At 37.5% G+C, this 25,677-nt stretch overlaps 2 protein-coding genes across 8 annotated transcripts in view; one reads left to right on the top strand and one right to left on the bottom strand.

The window, feature by feature from the left end:
• Positions 1-17,589, top strand: part of LOC106096157 (uncharacterized) — a 39,895-nt gene extending 22,306 nt beyond the window's left edge. The window contains exons 2-3 of one of the 3 annotated variants that reach the window (XM_013263745.2): positions 17,074-17,304; positions 17,451-17,589. In XM_013263745.2, the coding sequence (XP_013119199.1) occupies positions 17,074-17,304; positions 17,451-17,569 (350 nt within the window). In that variant the 3' untranslated portion in view covers positions 17,570-17,589. The remainder of the gene's footprint in view (positions 1-17,073; positions 17,305-17,450) is intronic. The other 2 variants (XM_013263746.2, XM_013263747.2) reach the window with 2 other exon arrangements.
• The window catches only part of LOC106096158 (cyclic AMP response element-binding protein A), a 326,488-nt gene that overhangs the window by 192,962 nt on the left and 107,849 nt on the right, over positions 1-25,677 (bottom strand). The window lies entirely within an intron of this gene.

The following is a 25,677-nucleotide window of genomic DNA, read 5'->3' as shown; positions in this document are numbered from 1 at the left end:
ATCGGTTCAGATTTAGATATAGCTCTCATTTATATATATCGCCCGATTTTCACTCCAAAACCATTGAAATCGCATTTATTAACCAATTTTCCCAAAACTTTGTACAACGCCTGGCAAACTTCTTATTGTCTGAGAAGTTTGCTCGAAATCGTCTCAGATGTAGCTCCTATATATATGTTTGTCAGATTTTGGGCCATTTCCAATAATGTTGTCATTTGTCAACCGTAGTTATTACAGTTTGAACATATTTGCTCGCCGAGGTCGATCAAAATTGGATCAGAATTGGATATAGCTCCCACATTGTACTTATAGGTGTAGGGTATAATACAGTCGACAACGCCCGACTTTTGCCCTTCCTTACTGGTTTTTTGTATAAAAGCATACGTATAATAGTAGTAGTTATTTAGTCTACTGTTGTTTAAACTCGTTAAAAATACGCAAATTGAAGAAAATTTTAAAAAAAATTTTAAATTACATCCTTGTAAAATCGAAACATAAGATGAATTATAAAAATTTTTAAAATATTTATTAAATATTTGAGTTTTTCAACGAGCTATGAAAATATTTCCATTTAATTCTATTTATTGTACGAAAATGAAACATTTACTCCTTCTTCTTCGAAAAACAAGTTTTGACGACATTTTCTAAAAAATCCACGACCAGACTAAGTCGTCGAATTGAAAATGTGCTTAAATTTCAAATGTAGCCACCATTACCTCTGACTAGTTGTATCAATTTCTGACCGAATTCTGGACTGGACGACTTATCGAGTTCTAAGTAATTCCGAAAGAATTCTTACAGTATTCAAATGTGTTTTCCGACAGTTCAAATTGCAAATTTGGTCTTGAACATTTTATTAAGAATCTCGCAGCGCAGTCCGAACAGGAGAAGTTTTAACATGGCATAGTTCCTCTCAAATGTCACCAGCATGGAATAACTACGACTGAAAAATTTGTTTGATGTTCTCGCCAGGGTTCGAACCCAGGCACTCAGCGATATAGGCGAGCATGTTAATATCTGTGCTACGGTAGCATCCAATGGTTCACAGACAAAAAATGCAATCAAGCAAGCACAATAAAAGACATAAACATTCGCAATGACTTCAGACGTCGTTCAGAATTCCTTCTGAACTGTCGGAACAAAAATTCCTAACAGTTCAAACAAATAAATATGTGAGAAAGTAAACACAAAACGACAAAAACATCCGACATAGAAATCAAAGATGGATCAGAATTCCTACCACTGTCGGAGGAAAAATAAAAAAAACATACAGCTGGACGTTCAGACATCGTTCAGAATTCTTTCAGAACTGTCAAAAACAAATTCCTACAGACAAACAGTCCAGAAATCGTTCAGAATTATTTCCGATGTGTCGGAAGAAAAAATTAAAAAAATGTACGACAAGACTATCAGATATCGCTTAGAATTCTTTAAGAACTTTCAGAAAAAATCCTACAAATAAGCTCTCAAGAAATCGCTCAGAATTCTTTTCGAACTGTCGGACGAAAATTTCAAAAAAAAAAAACTCATACGACAAGACGTACAGAAATCGTTCAGGTCTCCTTTCAGAACTGTCGGAAAAATCCCTCAGAAAACCAAACAGAATTCGCAACGGTAAGATCTTGTTGGAAGAGTTCAGAATGTGTACAGAAATGTCTGAGATCCGAAATTTGGTTTACTGGGAGGTTCGGCCGAGCTGAATCTTGGGTACCCATGGATTCCGCTAAAAAGGTACGCTTTATATTTGAATTATTTTCTAGCAATAAAATCGGGAATTGATTGAGGCTTCAATGGTCTAAAGAAGTCAAATCGGGATAACGGTACATAGGGGGCCTATGTACCCATATTGACCGATTCGGAAACATGGCACTGATGTACGATAAAAAAGGTTTTTGTGTCAAATTTCAACCAAATCAGGTGAAAATGTAGGCTTCTAGGGGCTTAAGAATTCAAAAACGGGGATCGGTTAATAGGGTGGCTATACCTGTTTATAGACCGATTCGTTTTATAAAGGGTGATTTTTTAAGAGCTATAGGAAAAAATACACATAAAATTCAGAAAAATGTATGAAATCTTCATTTGAATCGAATCCATAATATAATTTAAAATCCATATAATTTAATGTTTGAAGATAATTTCATGCAAATGTTGACCTTGACTGCGTCTTAAATGGTCCATCCATCCGTCTAATTTTGGCACACTCTTTCCAACATTTCAGTCGGTATCTAACGAATAAATTCTTCTATGTTGTCTTCCAATGCGTCAATTGAAGCGGGCTTGTCTGTATAGACATGAGCTTTAACATAGCCACACACAAATAGTCTAAAGGCGTTAAATCGCACGATGTAGGCGGCCAATGCTCAGGACCTGAACTAAAATGTTCACCGAATTCGATTTATTTTTACGCGTGCTGTGTGGCATGTGGCACCGTGTTGTTGAAACCACATGTCATGCAAGTCAAGCTCTTGCACTTTGGGCAAAAACAAGTTGGATATCATCTCACGGTAGCGCTCACCATTCACAGTTACGTTACGATTCGCATCATCTTTGAAGAAGTACGGGCTAATGATGTTACCAGACCATTGGTGCATTTGTAGCACTGCAATGCTTATGGCGGATCTTCACTCCAAAATCGACTATTCTGCTTATTTATGTACCCACTGAGCCAAATATGAGCTTTGTCCGGAAGAAGCGCGCTATGAACTTTCTTAACAATTAATTTTGATAATAAAATTTAATAATTTGCAAGCGTTGTTCGTTTGTAAGACGATTCATGGATAAATTATAGACCAAACTGAATATGTTTGACAATGAAACAAAACATGAAACGTGCGTGAGCTGTTAAAACCAGTGTTGCGTTGTGTAGCTAAATAATCACTGTTTACTTGGCATGGATGTTGGAAGTCATAACACAAGTCTTTATTCCAAATTTCAGTCAAATGGGATGAAAATTTAAGTTTCTAGGGGCTAAGGAATCAAATCCGGGGATCCGTTTATATGGAGGCTATATCAGTTAATAGACTGACTAGGATCGTACTTGGCGTGGATGTTGAAGTCATAACACAAGTATTTGTTCCCAATTTCAGCCAAATCGGATGAAAATTGAGGATTCGAGGAGCTTAAGAAGTCAAAACCAGGTATCGGTTTATATGGGGGTTATATCTGTTTATAGACCGATTCGGATCATGATTGGCATGGATGCTGGAAGTCATAAAACAAGTCTTTGTTCCAAATTTTAGTCAAGTGGGATGAAAATTGAAGTTCCTAGGGGCGCAAGAAGTCAAATCGGCGGATGGGTTTATATGAGGCTATATACAAATCTGAACCGATATGACCCATTTGCAATCCTCAACGACCTACATCAATAAGAAGTACCTGTGCAAAATTTCAAGCTTCTAGCTTTACGCGTTTGATCGCTATCGTGATTTCGACAGACGGACGGACATGGCTAGATCGACTCAGTAGGTCGAGACGATCCGGAATATATGTACTTTATGGGATCGCATATCAATATTTCGAGGTGTTACAAACGGAATGACTAGACTAGTATACATACCCCCCACCCTATGGCGGTGGGTACAAAAAGTCAAAAACTATGTTTCATCGCAGTTTTCTTACCACCCAAATAACAGAACGGATATATCCTTAAATTTGTTATTTCTCAAAGCTCAACGTGTTCTTGCGAGTGCGATAGTTAAAGAATAGGCAAAGATTCTTTAGAAAATTAAAAATGTATGGATTCATCAAGGCAGCGTTAATTAAGCTTTGGGGCAAAATAAGAAATTATTAATGTGTGTGACCACAATGGAGCCCATAGGGAAAGAATGAAAGCTAACGGTAGCGTTTGAAAATAAAATCTTATTTAATACATTTGGACATTTTCGAACGCAAAATAGATATTAAAGTATTTTATTATCATTTGCTGTTTGTATGCTGCATGGCGTCCGTCCACCGCTTGAATATGTTGACTTGGTTGTGACGCCATTATCTAATAACCATAAGCCAATAAATCAATTTGTTGCAACATATTTTTCGCAGAGTTTTGCTATGGGAAAACCTGTCTGGCGAAACTAGGATACCTGTGGTGGCGGCTGAACGACAAAAATATCACGTTTACTGCAGAGCAGTATTCGTCCGTCTGACTGTCTTCATGAACGAGTAATTACTGAAGAAAACTGTATAAAAATGCCGGTTACTAGTTTATTTACTCGAAAATACTTCTCTGGGTTGTTTAGCTGTTCATTCATTAAATTCCCAATAGACCAGTTGCCGGGTCTGGCGGTTGGTGGTTGGTGGTTGCAAAGGGGGCGCATGGGTTGGGGGGCAATGGTGCATGGCCACACATCCATCCATCTATCTATCTATCTGTGGTACATCTGTGCACATGTGAATGTTATTCGCCTGAATGTGCATATTGTGTTACTTGCTTACTTAGTTACCACTTTGGAAATACGACTCGCACTCCGTGGCACATTAGTCATTACCGAGTTGCTCCAGCTAAACATTTAGCTGGCATCATCCAGCTTCGCACTCACACTCGCAGTGCTGTTGCTGTTGTTACTGCTGCCGAGCTAAGTAGAATTGGTTATTCTGATATTACATTGTCGTCTGGTGCCTAAAAACTCGACATCTGGATACGGTTGGCACAACCTGTTCCATGTAGCAGGGAACCGTAGACGCAGCAACAACGGCAGTTCAAGAGTTGGCGCTGCTGTTTATGTGGCCTTTGTCTTACCCCACTTGCGAGTACCGCAGAGCTGACTGAGGCTTTTCATTTGTTTTCAATTTCATTGAAATCGTTTGTGGCCAAACACCAAAGTCATTGCTAAACGCAGCCACATGCTCATAACTAACTCGTTAATGGTTATGGATTGCATTACTCGGGGATTATGTGATGCTGTTGCATGATTTTTGTAAAAACCGCACCAACCGCTCACCGAACGACTATGAGCATTTTAACACCAGTAGCCGTGCAACATGGACGCTTGCTGAGGACATGCTACCTACACAAAGTCGACCAGAGTAGATTGTGTTTGGTTTTCAGAGTCACTGAGAGTGACCGTCGTTGCAATAATTAACTGATGCATCTTCCATGTCCATATCAGATGTGTGTTGGGATAATTTTTACAATTAGTTTCTTTAGATATGGACCAAAGTTGAAATAAACCCAATATAATATTTCTAATATAAAGATTTTAGAAACCTGCTAACTCTCAATGAGAAAAGTGGCAGCAAGGGCTTCTCATAATCTATGAATAAAACATTCATCTTTAATTTTAAACATTCCCACTTAAGTGGGAATACCATTGAATGAAGGTCAAAAGGTATCGTTGAAAGTAAGTAATTTGACTTTGGGACAAGGACACAGACTTCGTTAAAGACACAGAAAAGCCTTGCCAAAAGGAGCGTCTTTAGATGTTGCAAATATAGAGCTAAAATTTTTAGTTAATTTTTGAATTTTTCAAAAAATAGGAAATTGAAAGTCATCGAAGTTCGAATCGGAAGGTTGTATCTGTTAGTGTATAGCTTTGCTCATTTGGCTCGCAATCATTATCAAAATCCTTAGATCAAGGACAAAGTCGTGTTCGGGTGAACTTTTTTTCCGGCTCATTACTTGCGGTCTTAGATCAAGTATTCCCTGATTAGGCCAACGGATAACCGTTGCTTGGTGGCTAATGTGAGGGGTTGAGTATTGGGCTAGGGCAATGCTAGGTTGAGGTTAATCCCCAACAATGTTGCCAAGAAACAGAGACTTTTAACACGTTTACATTGAAAAACAAACAAACAAAAACAAATCCTGTCCGTTTACACTGTGTTTTAGGGCATTTAAGTGACATACACAAGCGTACATGCCTATACATGAATGGGCATGACACACACATTCGTACGCAATTCTTGAAAACCAGTTGCATATTTTGGTACTTTTATCGATAATTTAGCCATAAAATTGGGTTTATTTGGAATTTAAAAATAAATCCTGCAAAATGGGATTTATTTACGTTATTAAAATCATGATTACCAAGGCCACCGCAGAGCAGAGGTTAGCATGTCCGTCTGGGTTCGAATCAAAAAAAATTATCAGCGGTGGTTTTCCCCTGCTAATGCTGGCAACAATTCTGCATGAGCAAAATTTGCATTTGATTACCAAATTTGGAGAAGGTCAAAATCTTATCTGGTCAACCAAAGTAAAGCAGACAAAAACTGCTATTTTGCCAAACGTTTTTTAGTAACAAATTTCGTAGAGAAGTCCATGATACGACCAAATGGGCCGTACATCTACTGAGGCTCAACATATTGTAAGTAAGGGATTTTTTCTTGTAAAATCTTTATTTACTCTTGAAAACCAATTTCATCTTATTAAAGTAATCCCATCCCGATAAACTACACTTATGGCAATGTTTGTTCCAATCCTCGAAACATGCCAAATTGCCCCTTTCCGGTATAGCCATCAGTGCCTCCTTTCAAAATGGTTTTCACAGATCCTTCTGATTTTCCGATCATTTCAGTCAACCGACGATTCTTGACCACTAATTCCTTCACTTCATAGACGTGTTGATCATCTGTTGACGTCGATGGTCATCAGGAGCGCTAGAAGTGATCACACGTTACCGACCCTCTTTGAAGTATTTGTACCGCATAGAATCGCCAAAGGCCTTCCACAGCTGAAATTTCGTTTCGCAATCAAAAATCGAAAAGTTCACAAGCGTACTGAAATTGACATGAAAATTGGCCCAGATGTCTTTAACAGTTGTGCAAACCCAACAAAAAAAAGTTCGAGTTCGAAACGTTACCCACGCGAAGTTTTTATTGAAAGTTCACCCTACTTTTTGCCGACAGTACGTATATATTTTGAGGGAAGAAGAAACAAAATTATGAGAAGTGGGTGTGAGAAGATCGTGGAAGGAAGAGATCACCAGACTGATTAACGCTCTCAGGGACAGCTGACAAATCGAGTAAATATCGCGCCCTCCAGTTGCTCAGAAAGTCAAATTGGGAGATTGGTTTATATGGCAGCTATATCAGATTAGACCATACTTTGCATAGTTGTTGGCACATATCCCAAATTTCAACCAAATTGGATAAGAATTACGCTCTCCAGAAGCCCAAGAAGTCTAATCGGGAAATCGGTTCATATGGCGGCTATATTAGGTTGCAGACTGATTTAGATCATACTTGGCACAATTGTTGGAAGTCATACCAAAACGATATATGGGAAATTTCAGGAAATCGGATAAGAATTGCGCTATCTAGAAGCTCAAGAAGTCTAATCGGGATATCGGTTTATATGGCAGCTAAATTCAGTTATGAACCGATTTCAACTATACTTAGCACAATTGTTGAAGGTGATGCCAAAACACCACGTACAAAATTTCAAAATATGAATTGCGCCCTCCAGAAGTTCATGCAGTCAAGACCCAAGATCGATTTATATGGCAGCTATATCAAAATATGGACCGATTTGGTCCATTTACAATACCAACTGACCAATAAGAAGTATTTGTGCAAAATTTCAAGGGCCTCGCTTTACAGCTTCGTAAGTTAGCGTGCTTTTGACAGACAGACGGACATGGCTAGATCGACTTAAAATGGCATGACGTTCAAGAATATATATACTTTGTGGGGTCTTAGACGCACATTTCGAGGTGTTACAAACGGAATGACGATATTAGTATACCCCCATCCTATGGTGGAAGGTATAAAAATGTTGATACCCATCAACTGTTTATTGATATCAACAAACTTTTGTGTCCGAGTTTGGTCCCTGCACTTGCCTCAATGGATTTTAAGTGCAAAACATTTGAACAACACTACATTCTAATGTTAGTTTTAGGCTTCGCCACTGCGAAAGTCGTTTTATACTAAGAAACAAGCGAGACCCAGTCTTGAACTTAATTGCCTACTAACTTTGAGTGCTGCCCAAAGTTTCACTCTTAGAGAAATGCTTTTAGAAATGTTGCTGTTCATTGAGTTCAAAATACTTTATTAATAAAGTTATATAATCCAATATTGTCTCCGCAGTACATGGAAAAGTTTTTAAACTGTCCATCCTTCGCAAAAGATCCATGTCCACAATGTACCAATTTTCTGTGTGCAGCTAATGAAACATGAAACTTTGACACAGAGACTTTTGTGGTTGCGAGCCGAAATCGAGACTTTCATCAAAAATTATGAATCTGATAACGTCAAAAACAAAAAGGAAAAAAAAAAAACGTTCATCAAACACAAACAAATCGTTTTTCAAGTCTATGAAAACATTCCTCAAGTTCACATACTCGAGAATAAAATTTTGGCATAGAATTACAAACATGTTCATGCTGCATAACTTTAACTTCCAAGGGCCGCCACTTGGTTTTCGGTGTGCCAAATAAGTGCTGAGATGCAGAACACTTCACTGAGAACATTATACACACTATGTGTCTGTATGGAATGGCCACGTTGAAATAAATAAGCAATGAGCGATAACAACGTGGCTCCGATTTGAATATGGACTTGTCAATGTAATTACAGCCATTTCTCGCATTGAAATTTGCCAAACGCGCGTTTAATGTTCACGGCAGCATAGGCTACACCACTTCTTCTTTGTGTTGGCTTTAACATTTTGTAGAGCATAGATTGGGAGGGCGACTGTAGTATGGCGGGTATAGAGTTGCTGGGTTGAGATTTCTTCTCCAGGCTGTTCACCGTGCTGGTTTGGAGCGGGTCTTCAGTCACGCTTTGTGCTCCAAGCATTTTTTTGTTCTATTCATTTGTGGTTGGTGTGTCGTCTCAACCACCCGCCGCCGTACATTGAAAATCTAACCGTGGAGCAGCATTCAACTTGGCGATGACGATGACGATGACGATGACGATGACAATGACCCTAAAGCATGGCCAATTAGTTAAGTTTTGTATTTGCTCGCTTATCTTTGGATTTGGTAAATCATAGAAATTTCATTTAAATGGCTTCGCTCCGCTGGAACATGGCAAATCTTTCGTCGGCATTGAAACTGCTATACACACACACACACACACACACAGTCAGCACTGTCACAATAACGACGACCACGGCAGGCGACAAAGTTAAAGGAGAAACACAAAAACATGTTAATCCAATGACAATCTTCTTGTAAACATCAGTCAACTGTTAGACGCCAGCTTCGTTTCGTTTGGCCGGCATCGTTCACATTAAAAGTCATGTCCCAAGGAAGGAGTACCCAAATTTGGCATCAGATTGCTTGTTTGTTCTCCACTCGCTCGTCGTCGTCCGCCTATTCGTGCTTTGTTGCTGCTTTCCAACCTCACGTGCTGTATTCGCTGTAAAAACACAAGGTTCTGATCTTGTTCTTGTCCACCCACTTTATGTTGCGTTAAATTTGCTGTCATTGTCGTTGTTGTTTCTCTTGTTGCTTGGTTTCGTTTTTTTGTTTTCGACCAAAATCATTTGGCTGTCTGTTTGTATGCCTACAATTGGACTAATAAATGCGATTTATATGGGACGTGCCCAAAGGTGCACTGAACTAAAAATAAAATTGCAAATTCTTAAATTTGGCCCCACAAATTGTCCATGTAGAAAATCATATAAACTACAATAGAATAGCTGCATAATGCACAAAGTCATCAGCATTTTGAGAATATCATTTAAAAATCTTCATTTAATCAGATCCGCTGTCTGAATCGCATATGTCATACGGAACACTAAGCAAAAATCCATCCCTCTAAAGCAAATGCAAAATGCAAATTTTGCCCATGAACATTCCACTAAGGAACAGGGGCAAACTTCTCACATATCAGTGAGTGGAGTCCGATTCAAGTTCTAAGCTCTATGGTAAGAGGCCTCCTTTTCTTTAGTCGAGTCCGAACGGCGTGCCGGAGTGCGACACCTCTTTGGAGAGAATTTTTACATGGCATAGTACCCCACAAATGTTGCCAGCATTAGGAGGGGAAAATCACCGTTGAAAATTTTTTCTGATGGTCTCACCTGGATTCGAATCCACGCGGTGGCTTTCAAAACTATCACTTTGAAACTATGATATTCGCAAAGACAACCACATTTTGAAGGCTCTGAAAGATTAGGATCGACCTATGAATTGTGTGTTGGCAAACAGTACAAAATTCATCTGGGAGTTTAACCAAATGTCACTTATTACATAACACTTTTATTAAAACACTATCATAAATAATGGGAATGCCCTAGTGAATGAAATCAGAAAGTCTTTTTGCTACAAAATCTATGATCAACAAAAAGTAATCTCCAAAAATGTTAATTTTCACTATGAAACACGAACTTAGTACCCACCTTAATTGAAAGGAAATGTGTTAAAGCAATATTAGTCAGCAGACTCTTTTCTATGAGAGCAAGTTTTATATTACACTTACATTTGCCGCTAGGTCATTTGACATCAATTAGTAGGCAAAAAAAAGAAAAAAAAAAAAAGTTTACAACTGCCATAACGTACAAATCTCTTAGTGTTTCCGATTTTAAGTTTTACAACCTTTTGCTATTCTACCTCCAATAAATTAGGAAAACTTAAGGACTTATAAAGACATGGTGGAAATTAAAAGCCTATACGACAATTTTTACCGGACATCTTTTCTTAACTTTGTCTTCGTGGTTTGGCGCGAGGTCATCGCACAATTCACTTTCTCATTTTTGTCTGTATTTTTGTACCAAATTCCTGTGAATTTGTGCACAATTGTCTGTGTCTTTCTTAAAGTTCAGACGTTTGTTTGTGAGGGTGAAATATTTAACATATAGTTTTATAGAAATAAAAGTCATTTAAAATCAATAGACCGAAAAAAACAATAAACTGTTGAAATCATAAAACTAGTCTAAGAGCAAAAATTAATGCAATTAAAAAAATTTCATCAAAATAATAATGCTGATTTGCCAAAACACAATCACTATGAAACTAAGATATTCGCAAAGACAACCACATTTTGGAGGCTTTGAAAGATTAGGATCGGCCTATAAATAGTGTGTTGGCAAACAGTACAAAATGTATCTCTGACTTTAACCGTAATGTCACCGCCGATGACCAGTTCCTGCACCTAGTAGCGACCACAATTTTCAAAAAAAAGATTGAAGTATCTTTTTTTTTAACCAATTTTACAGTAATCGAAGAATTTTGGCAATTTTCGAAGGTTTCTCTTACAACACTTCTGATGAGTGATGAATTTCATAGAATATTGTTCAGTTTTAGATATCGCTCCCATATATATGCATCCCCCGATTTTCACTTTTAAGGCTTTTGCTAACCCATTTATCAATCGATCTTCCAAAAAATTGCACAACGATTTACTCTATGGCTCCTACAATATGTGCGGATTTTGATCGAAATTCTACATATAAAATTTGAACAAATTTTAAATTCGGCCTGCATATCCAATGTTGTGTAGAGTAACAAAAGGTCGGCTTCGTCCGACTTTAGCCCGTCCTTACTTGTTTACATTAAGTGTGTTCGTGTGCTCAAACATTTCTGCAAATTTGCACGTACTTTATTTACTTGCCAGCAGCTGAAAGCGAGAGAGAGCGTGAGAGCAAGCAAAATTTTGAGAGTTTGATAAAAGAGAGCTTGCAAATTCTGCTGGAGTTTTTCCCCAGAAGCAACATGTAGCATCGAACAGATGATGTTTTTTTCAAAACCAGCTGTTTTATTTAAATAATTATAGCAAAAGAGAATAAAGACTGTTTTTACGCTCCTGCAAATTTTTACTGGAAAAATGCGCGAACAGACCTATTTTCTGCTTGTTGGTTGTTTTGTTGATGCATACTACACATAACCATATCGTTTTAAAAATTCAATAGATTAGACATATGCTTATGCTTAGAAAATAAGTCGTAAGTTTTGAGCCATTGGGTGACAGTATTTACGCTTTCCAATGCCTTTACATCAGATACAATTGTGAGAGTTCGAATTTCTGGGAGTCTACTGTAGGTTTATAATCTTGACCCTATGTTCTATATGTTTGTCTTATATTTTGTTTCGCCAAAGAAGATTTGACTCACATTTCCTATCTCAATGGTTTGCAATCATCAATTATTTAGCTTATTGGCCTATAAGGTTTATCGCAGTTTAAATAAATTAGCAATTTAAAACAAATAAATGAAAGATTTCTATGTTTAAGCTGAGAATACTCAATAATCGCTTCTGTGTCCCTCCTGACAAAGCGTATGCTAGCAGCTCAACATTACCAGAGACAATGTGTTGAAGAAAACAGATAAAAGCAAATGGAAACGCGTACTCGGCGAACTTGAATTGCTCCTTAAACATGTTCTGCTGCCAAATACAACTTTGTGATGAAAACAACAGACAAACCATTTGCGTATGTCTTTCAAATTACTTTAGAATGGCCTGCTTTGGTCATTTGTCAATATTCATATTGAGGGGAGGATTACGAATATCAATTTCACAAAACCATAGTCTCTAAGCAACAACATGAAATCGTTTGCCTACAATGTCATTCTTTTGAAAGTTTTGTATTTCATTTATCGTCTTGAACTTGCGGTTTGTTTTATACATTGGGGCCTGCTGGGGCCAAAAACGAGCAGAATGAAGTTTTGTATATTTCGAAGAATTTTTGGCTCTTTGTTTTTACCTGACCACAGTAGCTGGTGGTATCCATAAATCATCTCCGGTAACGCACACCAGCGGGCGGCAATAAAAAAGGAACATTTGAAATTCTGCACAATTTTTATTAGGGTTTCCCTTGATAAAAATCAAAATTGAAGGGTGAGCCTGAACTGATTTTAAGTTTCAATATATATATTTTTTTTTTGAAAACAAGAATAGAGCGCACACGAAGTGTTACAAATTTACATGACCTGCTGCAATTTACATTTGGGACAGTGAGTTAAGTTAGGCCCCTTGACATATTTCTGCAATATGGCACAGATCGGTTCAGATTTGGATATAGACCGATCTTTCGGTTTTAGGTTTTGGGGCCATAAAAGGCGCATTCATTGCCCGATGTCACTGAGATTTGGGACAGTGAGTTGTGTTAGGCTCTTCGACGTCATGCTTCAATTTGGCCCAGATCGGTCCAGATTTGAATATAGTTGCCATATAAACCGATTTCTCGATTTAAGGTTTTGGGCCCTTAAAAGGCGCATTTATTGTCCGATTTCTCCGAAATTTGCGACAGTGCGTTGTGTTAGGCTCTCAGACATTTTTCTGCAACTTGGTCCAAATCGGTTCAGATTTGCATATAGCTGCCATGTAGACCGATATATCGATTTAAAGTCTTGGCCCCATAAAACGCGCATTTATAAACCGATTTCACTGAAATTTGACACAGTGACTTATGTTATGCTCTTCGACATCCGTGTCGTATATGGTTCAGATCGGTTTATTTTCAGATATAGCTACTAAAAAGACCAATATTTTGTTATATACAATAGAACAATGACTTGTACTCATTAGTATTTGGTCGGCCCGGCCGAACTTAAGGCCTTTTTACTTGTTTATCTTATTTCCTTCTTGTTGAATGTTGTCCAGATCGGACCATTGGATATAGCTACCATAAAGACCGATCACCCGAAATAGAATATTGAGTCCATTAAAGAAGTAGTTTTCATTCGACTTCGATGACATTTGAAACAGTGAGTGAAACGCCAGACGCTGGGGTCCTTTATGGCAACATCTCAATTGTCGATGGGAAAGAAAAACTTTGGACGAAAAACAATGAACAGCCTCAAATTGGCGAAATGTGCAGATATAATTAAAAGCATTTTTAATATTTTATATTCTGTAACCATAGTACACTTAGAAAATAAAACTCCCATATATCACATATTACCAATTGATAACACCAACAATCACATATTGATCAAATTTTAAAAAATGACAAAATATCTCACGTGTTGAGAATTGTAAACTTTGTTAGTTAAATGCCTAATATTTTAGGATTACTAATGTCACTATAGTATTTGCTATATAATTTAAAATAAAATCAAAGCATTTCTATGTTTAAACACTGAAAGAACAAAAATCAGTTATTTGAAGCACAAGGATATACATACATCTAGCCCAAGATATAATTATATCGAAGGTCAGATATAGATATTTATAGCACATCTCTTTGGATATAACTATATAAAGCAGATACAATTATATCTGGTCCCATAACCATTTATGTCTACTACAAGATGTAGTTATATATAGCATCAGATATAATTGTATATAATTGGAACTGACAGATCCATTTGGATCTAATTAGATCCCACTTTATCTTTTCCCAGATATATTTGGATCTGACCATATCATTTTTTTACTCGGGATAGAAAATATTTATCTGTGCCTTCTCAGATACCATGCCCTAGAGATCTTCAATGGGATTCCAATCCGGATTCATGGCTCGCCGATATAGTAAATGTACGTTTCTTGATCTAAAATAAGCCTTTTTCAACCGTTCAACGTTTATAGAAAAGTCCATACAAGTTTAGTCGGTCCTTATACAGATCCGCATTCATTTTAGTTGGTACAAAGCATTGTTGTAACTTTCCAAGTGTTACAAATGTACCAATTGTTGTAGTAGTGTGTTGTACATTGAGGCGGCAGTCCGTGCCGATGAAGGTCTCCATCGGGTCATTCCGGTACGTACCACCGGCTGCCATTGGGATTGATGGTTGTGGTTGCAGCAGTCTGGTCAGGGGTACCGAGAAAGACCATTATAATGACCATCGGGTCCTTCACTATTGAAGTTTATTTCGCAACAAAATTATACAATTCGAATTGTTCCTCCCAAAATTTTTATTTTTCAGCAATCAAAATTTGTGTTGTTATTCGGGGTTTCAACTAGTTGTTCTTTATTTATAAATTGTTATTTTTTTATATGTCATGCTTATATGTGTATACATAGTATTTTTTTAAATATAAAATAGATTGTGCATATTGAAAAGGATACCAAGTTCAATTTAATGTTGTACTAAAATTCAAACTCAAAATTTTCACAATTATAAGCAGAGGTTAGCACGTCCGCCTATGTGCAAATCTCGGCGTGAACATCAGAAAAATATTCAAGGGTGGTTAACTCTTAACTAATGCTGGTTTGTGTGGTATCCTGCCATGTTAAAACTTCTCTACCAAGGGAGGCCCTTTATCATTGAGCTTAAACTTAAATCGGACTGCACTCATTGATATAACAGAAGTATCCCCTGTTCCCTAATGGAATGTTCACGGGAAATTTAGTTAAGTATAAACAGCTCTCAGTTGGTACAATTTCAAACTCTTTCAGAGTTTATTTGAATTTGCTTCTATGTTATACGTACAATACACATGTATATTAAAATCCTTCCATCTTCGCACAACTCCAAAATTACTTATGAGCGTTGTTGTTTTCACACATTGAAATACGTACTTTGGGATGGATATTTTTTTATCCCGTTAATATTACCAAACAATGTATGCGCCTTCGAAATTCTTGTACCTGGCAGCCGTTTGTGTTATGTGCGTGAGTATTTTTGGCAACCTCTGGTCTATATGCTCAAATACTCACTCATTCTCTCTAGTAGGAGAAACACAAGGGAATTACTATTGGTCCAGTACACGTATAATCGTTTGCGGCTATCGAAGAACTTTCGCAATTAAAAAGTTTTTGGTTTAACAACAAAAGAAAGGTCCTTTTACCGTAGGGGAAGCTGCTAAAGGGTTTGCAATAAACAAAGTTAGTTACGTTCAATAATGCTACGCTTATGGCTATCGTTTGATATGTTGAAGCGAAACGTTACTCGGTTCCAATAAAAAAAATCGTAATAAAAGTATTTTGTTTGTCGTAAAAAGTCCCAAACGTTGTGTTTTTTTTTTGTGTGCAGATCTGTTTTGCGAGTTACTAAAAATAAGTCAGTGAGCTTTTCTTGTATCTATCAGTATATTTTGGTAAGCAAATTTCCTATCTCCCATTTCGGGGTTTTGGTTGGACGCAGTATGAAAAGAGACAACAAAGGTTATACACACAGAAAACTGATTTTTTGCCTCAAGCAATAAGCATTATTGCACTAATTCCATGGCAGCCGGTTGTACGTACCGTACTGACCCGATAGATTCCTTCATCGGCAAAGGGCTGCCGCCTCAGTGTACAACATACAGCTGCAACAACAACAACATTATTGCACAGTTATAAGTTCCTCAATTTAATTAAATTTAAAAAATGTGTAGAAACCACTTAAAATTAAAAAAACAAAATGACCAACCGGGGGAATCGCACCAGGGTTTGCAGGTCCCTCAGTGACAAACAATTTAGGATTTTGTAAGAAGCACGGAATTCCTAACTCAGATTTTATTTTTCGAGGCTAGTTTTTTCGTATTTTTTTGTAGTGTCATGGGGCGGATTGATATCTGCACCCTCTTTTTAACCTAACCTAACCTTTAGTGAAATGTGAGGCTGGTGCTTGACTAACTGAAATTGAAATTTTGTCCGGTATCCGCTAGCACTTTGTTGGTACTGCGGAGTGTCTTTTAAATGAAAATTTTTGGTACAACAGGCAAAAGCAAAATAATTTTTTTTTTATATGGAAATGATTGATGGAACTGATACAACGGTTATGAACATCTTATTTTAATCATTTAATCAGGACAATTCGTTCACTGTTTTGATTGGACTTTATTGTTATTTTTTTTTTAGTTATAATTTTTTTATTAATAACAATTTCTGTCATTTTCTTTTTGTTTTATTACTATTTTTGTTCTTTTTTTTTGTTTTTGCCAATATATTTGTATGCACCCTCATCACTGCACTTCACATAATCATAATATGAACTTAAATTACCATCGTATGCAACAACATTACAAACAATGCTACATCCACTTGGGGGCCTTTCTGGACACTGCATGGGTTTTGAATGTAATTAACGTCATCGAAAACATCAAAATGGAAAAAATTGAACAACATTGGCCCCCACCACCACCACTACATCCACCATTGTGAATAAATGCATTTTGTTTGCGAATTGCGAATGCCTTCCCGATAATGCATGCCAATTGCAATGTTCATGTATATACCAACACACTTTTGCACACACGCACACACACACACACCCATGATATATAAATATTTTTCAAAAAACAAACAAATAAACACCCAATCCCCACAAAAAAGATCGAGTTGCATTGGTGACTGCTGCTCCACCCAGCTATACCCGTATGTATCACTATTTTCCAGCACATTTGACAACGCACCCGTTCTGCTTCTACCCACAACCCCCACCACCGCCACCACTCGCACCGCCTGGTATAACGCAATTGCCGGCTCCGCCAACACTGAAACACTTGGGCAACTCTTTGAGCTCCATGACACAGGCACATATAGCACAAACCCTTAGATATCCAGGTAAGAATGAGACATCTGACACTCGATGGCTGCAAACGACATAATCACGCCGTCTGTCCTTGCACGCTGGAGCTCCCAACTTTGCAGTGTGAAAAGCAACAGCAACAACAACATTTTAATGTTTCCCCTTTGTATCTTTCACACAGGTTTATTCATACGACCCGATGACACCAACTTGTATACAACTTTGGAGCCAACGTTAAGCAGCAACCCCAATGTATATTTTCAGCGCGGCGGTGCTGTCCACCCGGGCATGATGTACTAATTTAGCAACGATCGCCACACCCCCCCCCCCCCCCGCCCCCACCCTCTACCCGCCCAAGATTTTCAATTTAGCCAGCCTGGTAAACGAATTCTCAATATCTTAGCTGGATTCTAGAAACTTTGAAGACTACCACATGCATAAAAATGGAGCTTTCCTTTGTGCAAAGCGCCAAACATCCACCCTAGTTTTAAGACATAGTTTTATATGAAAAAAAAAAACGCTCAAGACTTGTTTAGTTCGCTTAGGTTCGATAGAAAGAAAATGAAACGCTCATAGTAAGTAAGAGATATTTTGTTTGTAATTTTATGCTAAAAAAAAGAAAAAACAAAAAATTCACACATAGAACTCACTCCAACAAATACTGGATTATTTACTTGTATGTTAATAATGTTAAGTGTTTAGCAGAGAGCAGAAACTCTCAACTGGCAAAATGCGGCTTTGGTTCAGGAGATGGCCCCAGTCGATTCCACATAACTATGTTCCAGCGAAGAAAGCTCCATGAACAGCGAGATCCCATCAGACCAGGATATGGGTACCGATACCGATGTCGATATAGATACGGTGCAGTCGCAGATACTGACAAACAATACAAATACAAAGGTACGGGGCAGATATGTGTGCGTATTATTATTGTATGTGTAAATATACTGAATACCATACAAGTATTTTTCTTTGGTAATTAGCAATTAAGAGTTTTAGTTTGTACGCTGCTCAGTTTTAGTCCTCAAATCAATCAAATTGATTAATTAGGTTCTCCTCCCCACACCCATAAGTACGTCCCCTTAGACATTAAGCTACATGTAAATAAATAAATAATAACACTAAGTAGACGAACCTCCTATCACATACTCGATGACTCGCTTTGGAGAGTTGTTGCAAATAAAATCTATGTTAAACTTTACAAATGATTTCCATACACTCTTGAATTCATTTCATTCTCATCCTCACACACTAATTAATTGAGATTTTAATCGAACCAGACATGGCCAAGCTTGTAAACAAAACCTCCATCATACTTCGAATTCAAAAAAGGGTCCGCAGGTTGTTTGCTCAACGCTGCTATCACACCACCAGGCTCGCATAGTCGCAATCAATCATAATAAGGTAAGACAGTCAGCCGCGCATGCGCTCCGATCAATTTCAATTAACAGCGAATTAAAAGACCACTGGGAAATCGTTGTAATTAATTATACCACAACTTTACATATTGGCGCCACTTGCATACGTGAAGGAGGGGCTTGTATTCGCTAGCCCAAGGGCACTTGAGACGTTTATCAAATCCCTCAATGTCCATAAATTATGTGGTCAGTCAGCAGTTCAGAAGGGTGCGTAGTGTGGTGCAACAATAGCAAATAACAACTGGAACAATTGAAAATGCATACATAAAACTATGCAGCATGGAAAATTAGACAAACATAGAGTGTACATAACTTTTAAGGTAAGTAAGATAGAAGGAGGTAAGATAGAAGGAGGTATCAGAATAGATGAAACCATTATGAGATCAAATACAGACTATTCTTCAATAGTATCAGTTGTATAATTATACCCTACACCACTACTATGGTACAGGGTATTATAACTTAGTGAATTAGTTTGTAACACCCAAAAGGAGGAGGGATAGGCCCATTGATAAGTATACCGATCTACTCAGAATCACTTTCTGATTCGATTTAGCTATGTCCGTCTGTCTGTCCATGTTAATTTGTGTACAAACTACAGGTCGCAATTTTCATCCGATCATCTTCAAATTTGGTATGGGCATGTTTTTTGGCCTAGAGACGAAGCCTATTGAAATTGGAAAAAATCGGTTCAGATTTGGATATAGCTTCCATATATATGTTCGTCCAATTTGGAGAATTACAACAATAAAATGGTCATTAGTTAACCGATTCTCCCGAAATTTTGCTGGAAGGATTTTCTTATGACTCTCGATATTACTGGTGAATTTCATAGAAATCTGTTCAGATTTAGGTATAGCTCACATAAATATATTTCTCCCGATTTTCGCTCCTAGACCCACTGCAATTGCATTAATTGACCAATCTTCCCAACATTTTGTACAACGCTTTCCTCGACGAATTCCACAATATTCATAAAGTTTGATCGAAATCGGTTCAGATTTAGATATAGCTCCCATCTCCCGTGATTTGTCAACCGTAGTTATTACATTTTGAACATATTTGCTTTGCTTGATAGTAATTCGATACAGTAATTTTAATAACCTATCTGAATACATTCGCCGAGGTCCATCAAAATTGGTTTAGAATTATTTTTGATTTGAAAAAAATTCTTGATCCATTATGTTTTCTTTTCCAACTTCAATAGGAAAATTAAAACATGTAAAAAGCGCATTATGTTCGGCCGGGCCGAATTTTATAAACCTTCCACCACGGATCGCATTTGACAAATTCTTTGAATGACTTTTTCAGACATATGGAAGCTGTGAACAACTTATACGAAAATACTTTCAACATTTCAGCCAAATCGGATAGTAATTGCGCCCTCTACAGTCTCAAAAAGTCAAATCGGTCGACCGACGGACAGACATGCAAAAATCGATTTAGAATGTCAAGGCCAGCAATGGGTCAATGAACCTATTTGACTTATTTTTTAAGGAAAAACGCCACCTACACTTGAACACAAATTGTAATGTCATATTCGTAACCTACTCCCAAATACCTTTCATTTGAGTCTCATATAGACATGGTCGGCTAATATGCTCATTTGGGGGTACTTGGGGGTGGGGCGACCTCCCATTACTTGGACCTATTTTTTTATGGCCTATTTGTAATCTACTGTCGAATACTTTTCATTTGAGGTCCATATTAACATGAACGTCGAATATATCAGTTTAGAAAAGTTTTTAGTTTGGAGAGGCCCGCTGGGTACTTGGTCCCAAATCTTAGTATGATATTCGTTTTCTAGCCTCCAATACGTTTCATTTGATACCCATATTGTGCCTATCGGTCCACTTTTGATTTTGGATGGGGTTGTTAGGGTTGGGGGAAGGGACCGCCCCCATCCGATAAATAAAAATTATATAACCTATGTTTCTGTCCAGACAGAGTTACACAAACTATGAAAATTTTAAGAAAATCGGTTCAGCCGTTTTTGATTCTACGGAACAAACAAAATTTTAAGAAAATTGATTTAGCCGTTTTTGATTCTTCGGAACAAACAAAAAAACCGAGTCCCATATAGTCATGATGGGTTAAATACCAATTTGGAGGGTAGGGTGACTCCCTATTCTTCGATCTGATTTTGTATGACAGATTCGTAATCTACTCCCGAATACCTTTCATTTGAGGTCCATATTGACATGAACGTCCAATATGTCCGTTGGGGGGAATTTTGGGGTTGAGGCGGCCCGATGGGTACTTAGACCCAAATTTTAATACCATATTCGTGTATTATTTTCCACTACCTTTCATTTAACACCCATATTGCCCCGATCGGTCCACTTTTGATTTTGGATGACGTTTTTGGGTTACGTGAGAGGGTCCTTCCTCTTCCGAAATCAACAAATTACAAAACCTATTTCTCCTTCCTCACCATATTCGTAATCTACTCCCGAATACCTTTCATTTGAGTCTCATATTGTCATGATCGTCAAATAAACCTATTTTAAGGGGTTTTGAGGCTAGGGCGGTCCCCAGGTACTTGGACCCAACTTTTATTATGAAATTCGTCCCCTACTCTTGAATACCTTTCATTTTCATCCCATATTGTCCCCAACCTTCCCTCCCGATATCAAAAAATTATATAGCCTATGTTTTCTTCCAGGCCAACCTACACAATCTGTGAAAACTTCAAAGTAATCGGCTCAGCCGTTTTTGAATCTATACGGAACAAACAAACTAACAAACAAACACAAAGTGAATTTTATATATAAGATAAGAAATTATGATTGCACTCAGAAAAATGCTTGTCGTAATCAGTGTTGCCTTGAATGGTAGGTTCCTACCAAAACTGGTAAGTTTTTATTCTTTTGGTTGGTTGGTTAGCAAGGCTGACCCCAATTTTTGGTAGGTTTTCCAACACATAAACACCAAGTTACTATGGGCGAAATGACCAATCTAGCGCCGCAAAACTAAATTTTCAACTTGTTTAAAATCGGCAAAATTGTACCTCAATCGATCACGAACATTCCACTGATCTTAGAAATCGATTCTACATTGATTGATTTGGTTCAGTAAAACAGCTGTGAGCTTTCAAACTCAACATATGTTTCAGTGCACAGTGGTCACTGCTATTGGCCCAACTTCAAAAAATTAAATTCCAATAGTATACATGTGATTAATTCATTCCAGCGGTACTCTAGAAGATTACCACCAAAAGGGAGAAGATGTAATTACTTGATTTTTAGACGTGAATTAGTGCAAAAGTGAAGTGAAAACAACAACACTTTAATAGAAAAGTAAATCAAATTTATATTGACACAATCTATAATCAATATAGAAAAGAAACGTATTAACATTAGTTTTATATCGTTTTGTGTTTAATTGTGTTTACAATTAGGGTTTTATTTGTATGTTTTGTAATGTTATATATCCAGCATAATTGAGCTTCAAGTAAGATTTTAGTCATGTTCCCCCGTGAAGTCTCCATTGTTATTTTACTCCAATGTTAATGGTGGTCTTAAGACGCCACATGTAAACTGCAACTGCAACTCTTTGCAACCTTCGAAGTTACGACCAAACGACTAAAGGTACCTCTAACCACTTTTTTGTAGGTTTTCGATTGTGTTCGTAGTATTAGTTATGTGGATATTTCATTCTCTTATACCTTTTACTTGAGCTCCATATTGCCATGGTCGGTAAATAACTTCTGTTTCGGGGTGTTTTGAAGGCTGGACCACTGAAGAAATTAAATCCGTGGTTTGGTTTATATGGGAGCATATTAATTTACAGCCCGTTTTAGATCATACATCCCTTGTATTTTAGAGGTCACAACAAAACACTATGTACATAAATGCAGCCAAATCGTATGAAAACGATTTTATATGAGAGCTATATCTGAATATGGTCCTATTGGAACCACGTTCAAGTCAGATATTGGGGAAATCTCCTGCAGCTCACCGCAATCTCAGCGAAATCGAGTAATAAATGACTCATAATCGACAGATCAGGAGCTACTTTTTCAATATCTATATGCAGGAGACTTCGCCAATATCTATTGTATATGGCAGCTATATCGAAACATAGTCCCATTTGGATCATATTCGGTTTGGACATCGGCATGCATCGTACAAGTCATCGTTTCAAATTTCATTGAAATCGGGTTATAAATGCGGAAGTTATGCATTTTTGGCCGTTCTATGCATACAAGTCCGACCACAGTGCAGCGAGTGCATACTAAGCATTACCACGGGGTTTTTTTTTTTGCATTATCAAACAGGTTACACATTTGCCTTTATGTCAACTAATTAAACAAAAATTTGTGTTTTTCCTTGAGACAGGTAAGTATTAACTTGAAAAAAATAATTTGTGAATTATGCTTATATTTTATACGAAAAAACAAAAAATGATGTTTATACTTTACTTTAATTGTCTATGACAGAACCGAACTTGGAATAGCGTTCCAAGCGCCTCGACTTCAGATTATGATGTTTCGTAATAGTTGCGTATACAATTTTAAAAATCTGTCCCCATCCGTAAAGAAAGTACCAAATAGTACCAAGAAATGCAATGTATGGGAAACATCATTGTCACCAATTATATATCGTCAAGGTACAAATAAATCCCAATTCTGAGCGCTTTAGCTCAATTCGTAAGGAAAGTACCAATTTCTACGTTTTAGTACCTAAATGTAGGATTAAGAAAAAAATCTTCTGGTCGCCCAAAATTTAAAGCCAAGGTGTAGCTGTATCCCAAGGTACCATTTTGTAAAGAAGGTACGATTTTGTATGTTTTAGTACCTTAATACAAGAATTAAAAACAAATCTTCTAACCGTCCAATATTTACTGTCAAGGTGTACCGTCGTATCCTAATTTTGAGTGAATTCGCTCAATTCGTAAAGAATGTAGCATTTTATACGTTTTAATACCTAAATATACGAATAAAAAATATCTTCTATTTGCCCAATATATTCTTTCAAGGTACCAATTTCACCAAAATTAGTACGTTTTCTTCCACATGTCGTATTTTTATCAAGACTGCGATAATGTTTGTCAAATTGATTAATTTTAGCAGTCTCCGTTCGCTGTTGACGAAGATAAGCCATTTTGTACTATATACCAAAATGTATGCATTTTGATGGATCATTCAGTCATCCATCATATTTCCTTTTTGTACCTACATGCCAAATGTCAGACCTCTAGCTCCATCTGTAAATTAAATACCAAATGGTACCAAAATGTATGACCGACTGACAGAAGGTATTCTACAGTCTCTTCCTCTTCGGTGTCCCCACAGCTTCTGCAAAAGTCATTATTGGCAACTTTCAGTCTGTCAGCATGTTTTCCGGTTAGACAGTGAACTGTCATGATCCGTCATGACATAACTAAGGCGTCTGTTCTAGTCAGTGACAGCAAAGCGGCAGACCACTTCAAGTCTAGATTAGGCCACATAGTTTTGGAATGCTCACAGCCCCTCTTTGTGACCATCTATCGTTCGTTGCCCTTCGGGCCTAATGCTGAAAACTTAGCTTACATGTCGCTAGCGACTTACCCGCATATTCCAGTTTTCCTGGAATGTGTAAGGCAGTTCCTAGTCTCGCCAGCTCGTGGCCCAACACCCAGAACAGGTGAATTTTGAACTGTTCAGCCATTCCGTGAAGAGATCTGCGGCAGTCGAGGGTGGTTTTTGTGTTCAGAAATACGTTCTCCATATGTTAGCATAGGTCTGATTATACTTTTACATAATAGATTTTTGTTTTTATAACTAAGAGGTGACCTTTTGTTCCATAAAGGCCATAATGCTCTAACTGATGCCATAGTTTTATTCTGAATTTCCTCAATATGTTTGGCGAATGGCAATTTTTGGTCCAGGGTGACACCACCAGAGGCTACCGTAGCGCAGAGGTTACCATGTTCGCCTATGACGCTGAACGGCTGTGTTCGAATTCTGGCGAGCCCATAAAAAAAGCGGCGGTATTCCCCTCCTAATGCTGGAACATTTGTGAGGTACTATGTCATGTAAAACTGCTCTCCAAAGAGGTGTCGCAAAAGGAGGCCCCTTGTCCCCCTTATTGAGCTTAAACTTGAATCGGACTGCACTCATTGATATGTGAGAAGTTTGCCCCTGTTCCTTAGTGGAATGTTCATGGGCAAATTTGCAATTTTGCAATTTTGTTGGGGGATAGGTGTAAGAAAATGTGTTGTGTAATTAAGATGTGTCCCCCAATCTCCAATTGGGTGCTCCGGAAATAGCGATTTTGTGCATAATTTTACCATTCAGTTTCAATGATTGTAAGTTCTTATCGTAGTTTACTTGTGGAAAGTTATGGGTGAATTTATGCAATGGAAAAACAATTTCGTAGCTGTTATGAAGTTATTGAACTCGTAGCGAGCATATAATCCTTTAGCGCCATAGGAAGTTCAATATTTCCCAAAATTAGTTCATTTGAACTATCGTTCAGGTTCAAAATCTTTTGGATGTGGAGCTTGTAGGACTTTACGAAATTAAACCGTGAGTTGGAATATATGAGGGTCAGTCATGTCTATTTATGGGCAGAATTTGGCAAGTCTCTAGTTTCTGAAAACCGCATTGATTTTCAGCGCGTAAAGAGTACATAGTACCAGCCTTTCGACGAAAGAAAACAAATGTAACAAGAAATGTGATTGTTTTTTTTAGTCAAACTGGATAAGCTACCAAATTGCATCACATGCATAATGGTGATTCCTAAATCAGTGACTGCCTTCCATTGATGAGCGCTGAGGTGATAAACGTGTATGACGCATTTCAATGTTTCCACCAGCTAAAGCTCTGAACGTCTTGAGGTCTGGGAGAAGTCACATTGGCTGGCAGTGGTAATAAAAATATTTCCAATTAAAATTCTTGGAGCTTAAAGCATTTAATGTTTATGAAACTGGTTGCTGCTCTCCAAAAACTAAGAAAACATGAGGGAAAATTAATAGCAAAAACCCCACAATGGCTATCAGAAGAAA

Source organism: Stomoxys calcitrans, chromosome 1 (assembly GCF_963082655.1).
Source record: "Stomoxys calcitrans chromosome 1, idStoCalc2.1, whole genome shotgun sequence".
Taxonomy (NCBI): Eukaryota; Metazoa; Arthropoda; class Insecta; order Diptera; family Muscidae; genus Stomoxys; species Stomoxys calcitrans.
Note: the sequence above shows the minus strand (reverse complement) of the source record. Positions and strands in the feature narration are given on the sequence as shown.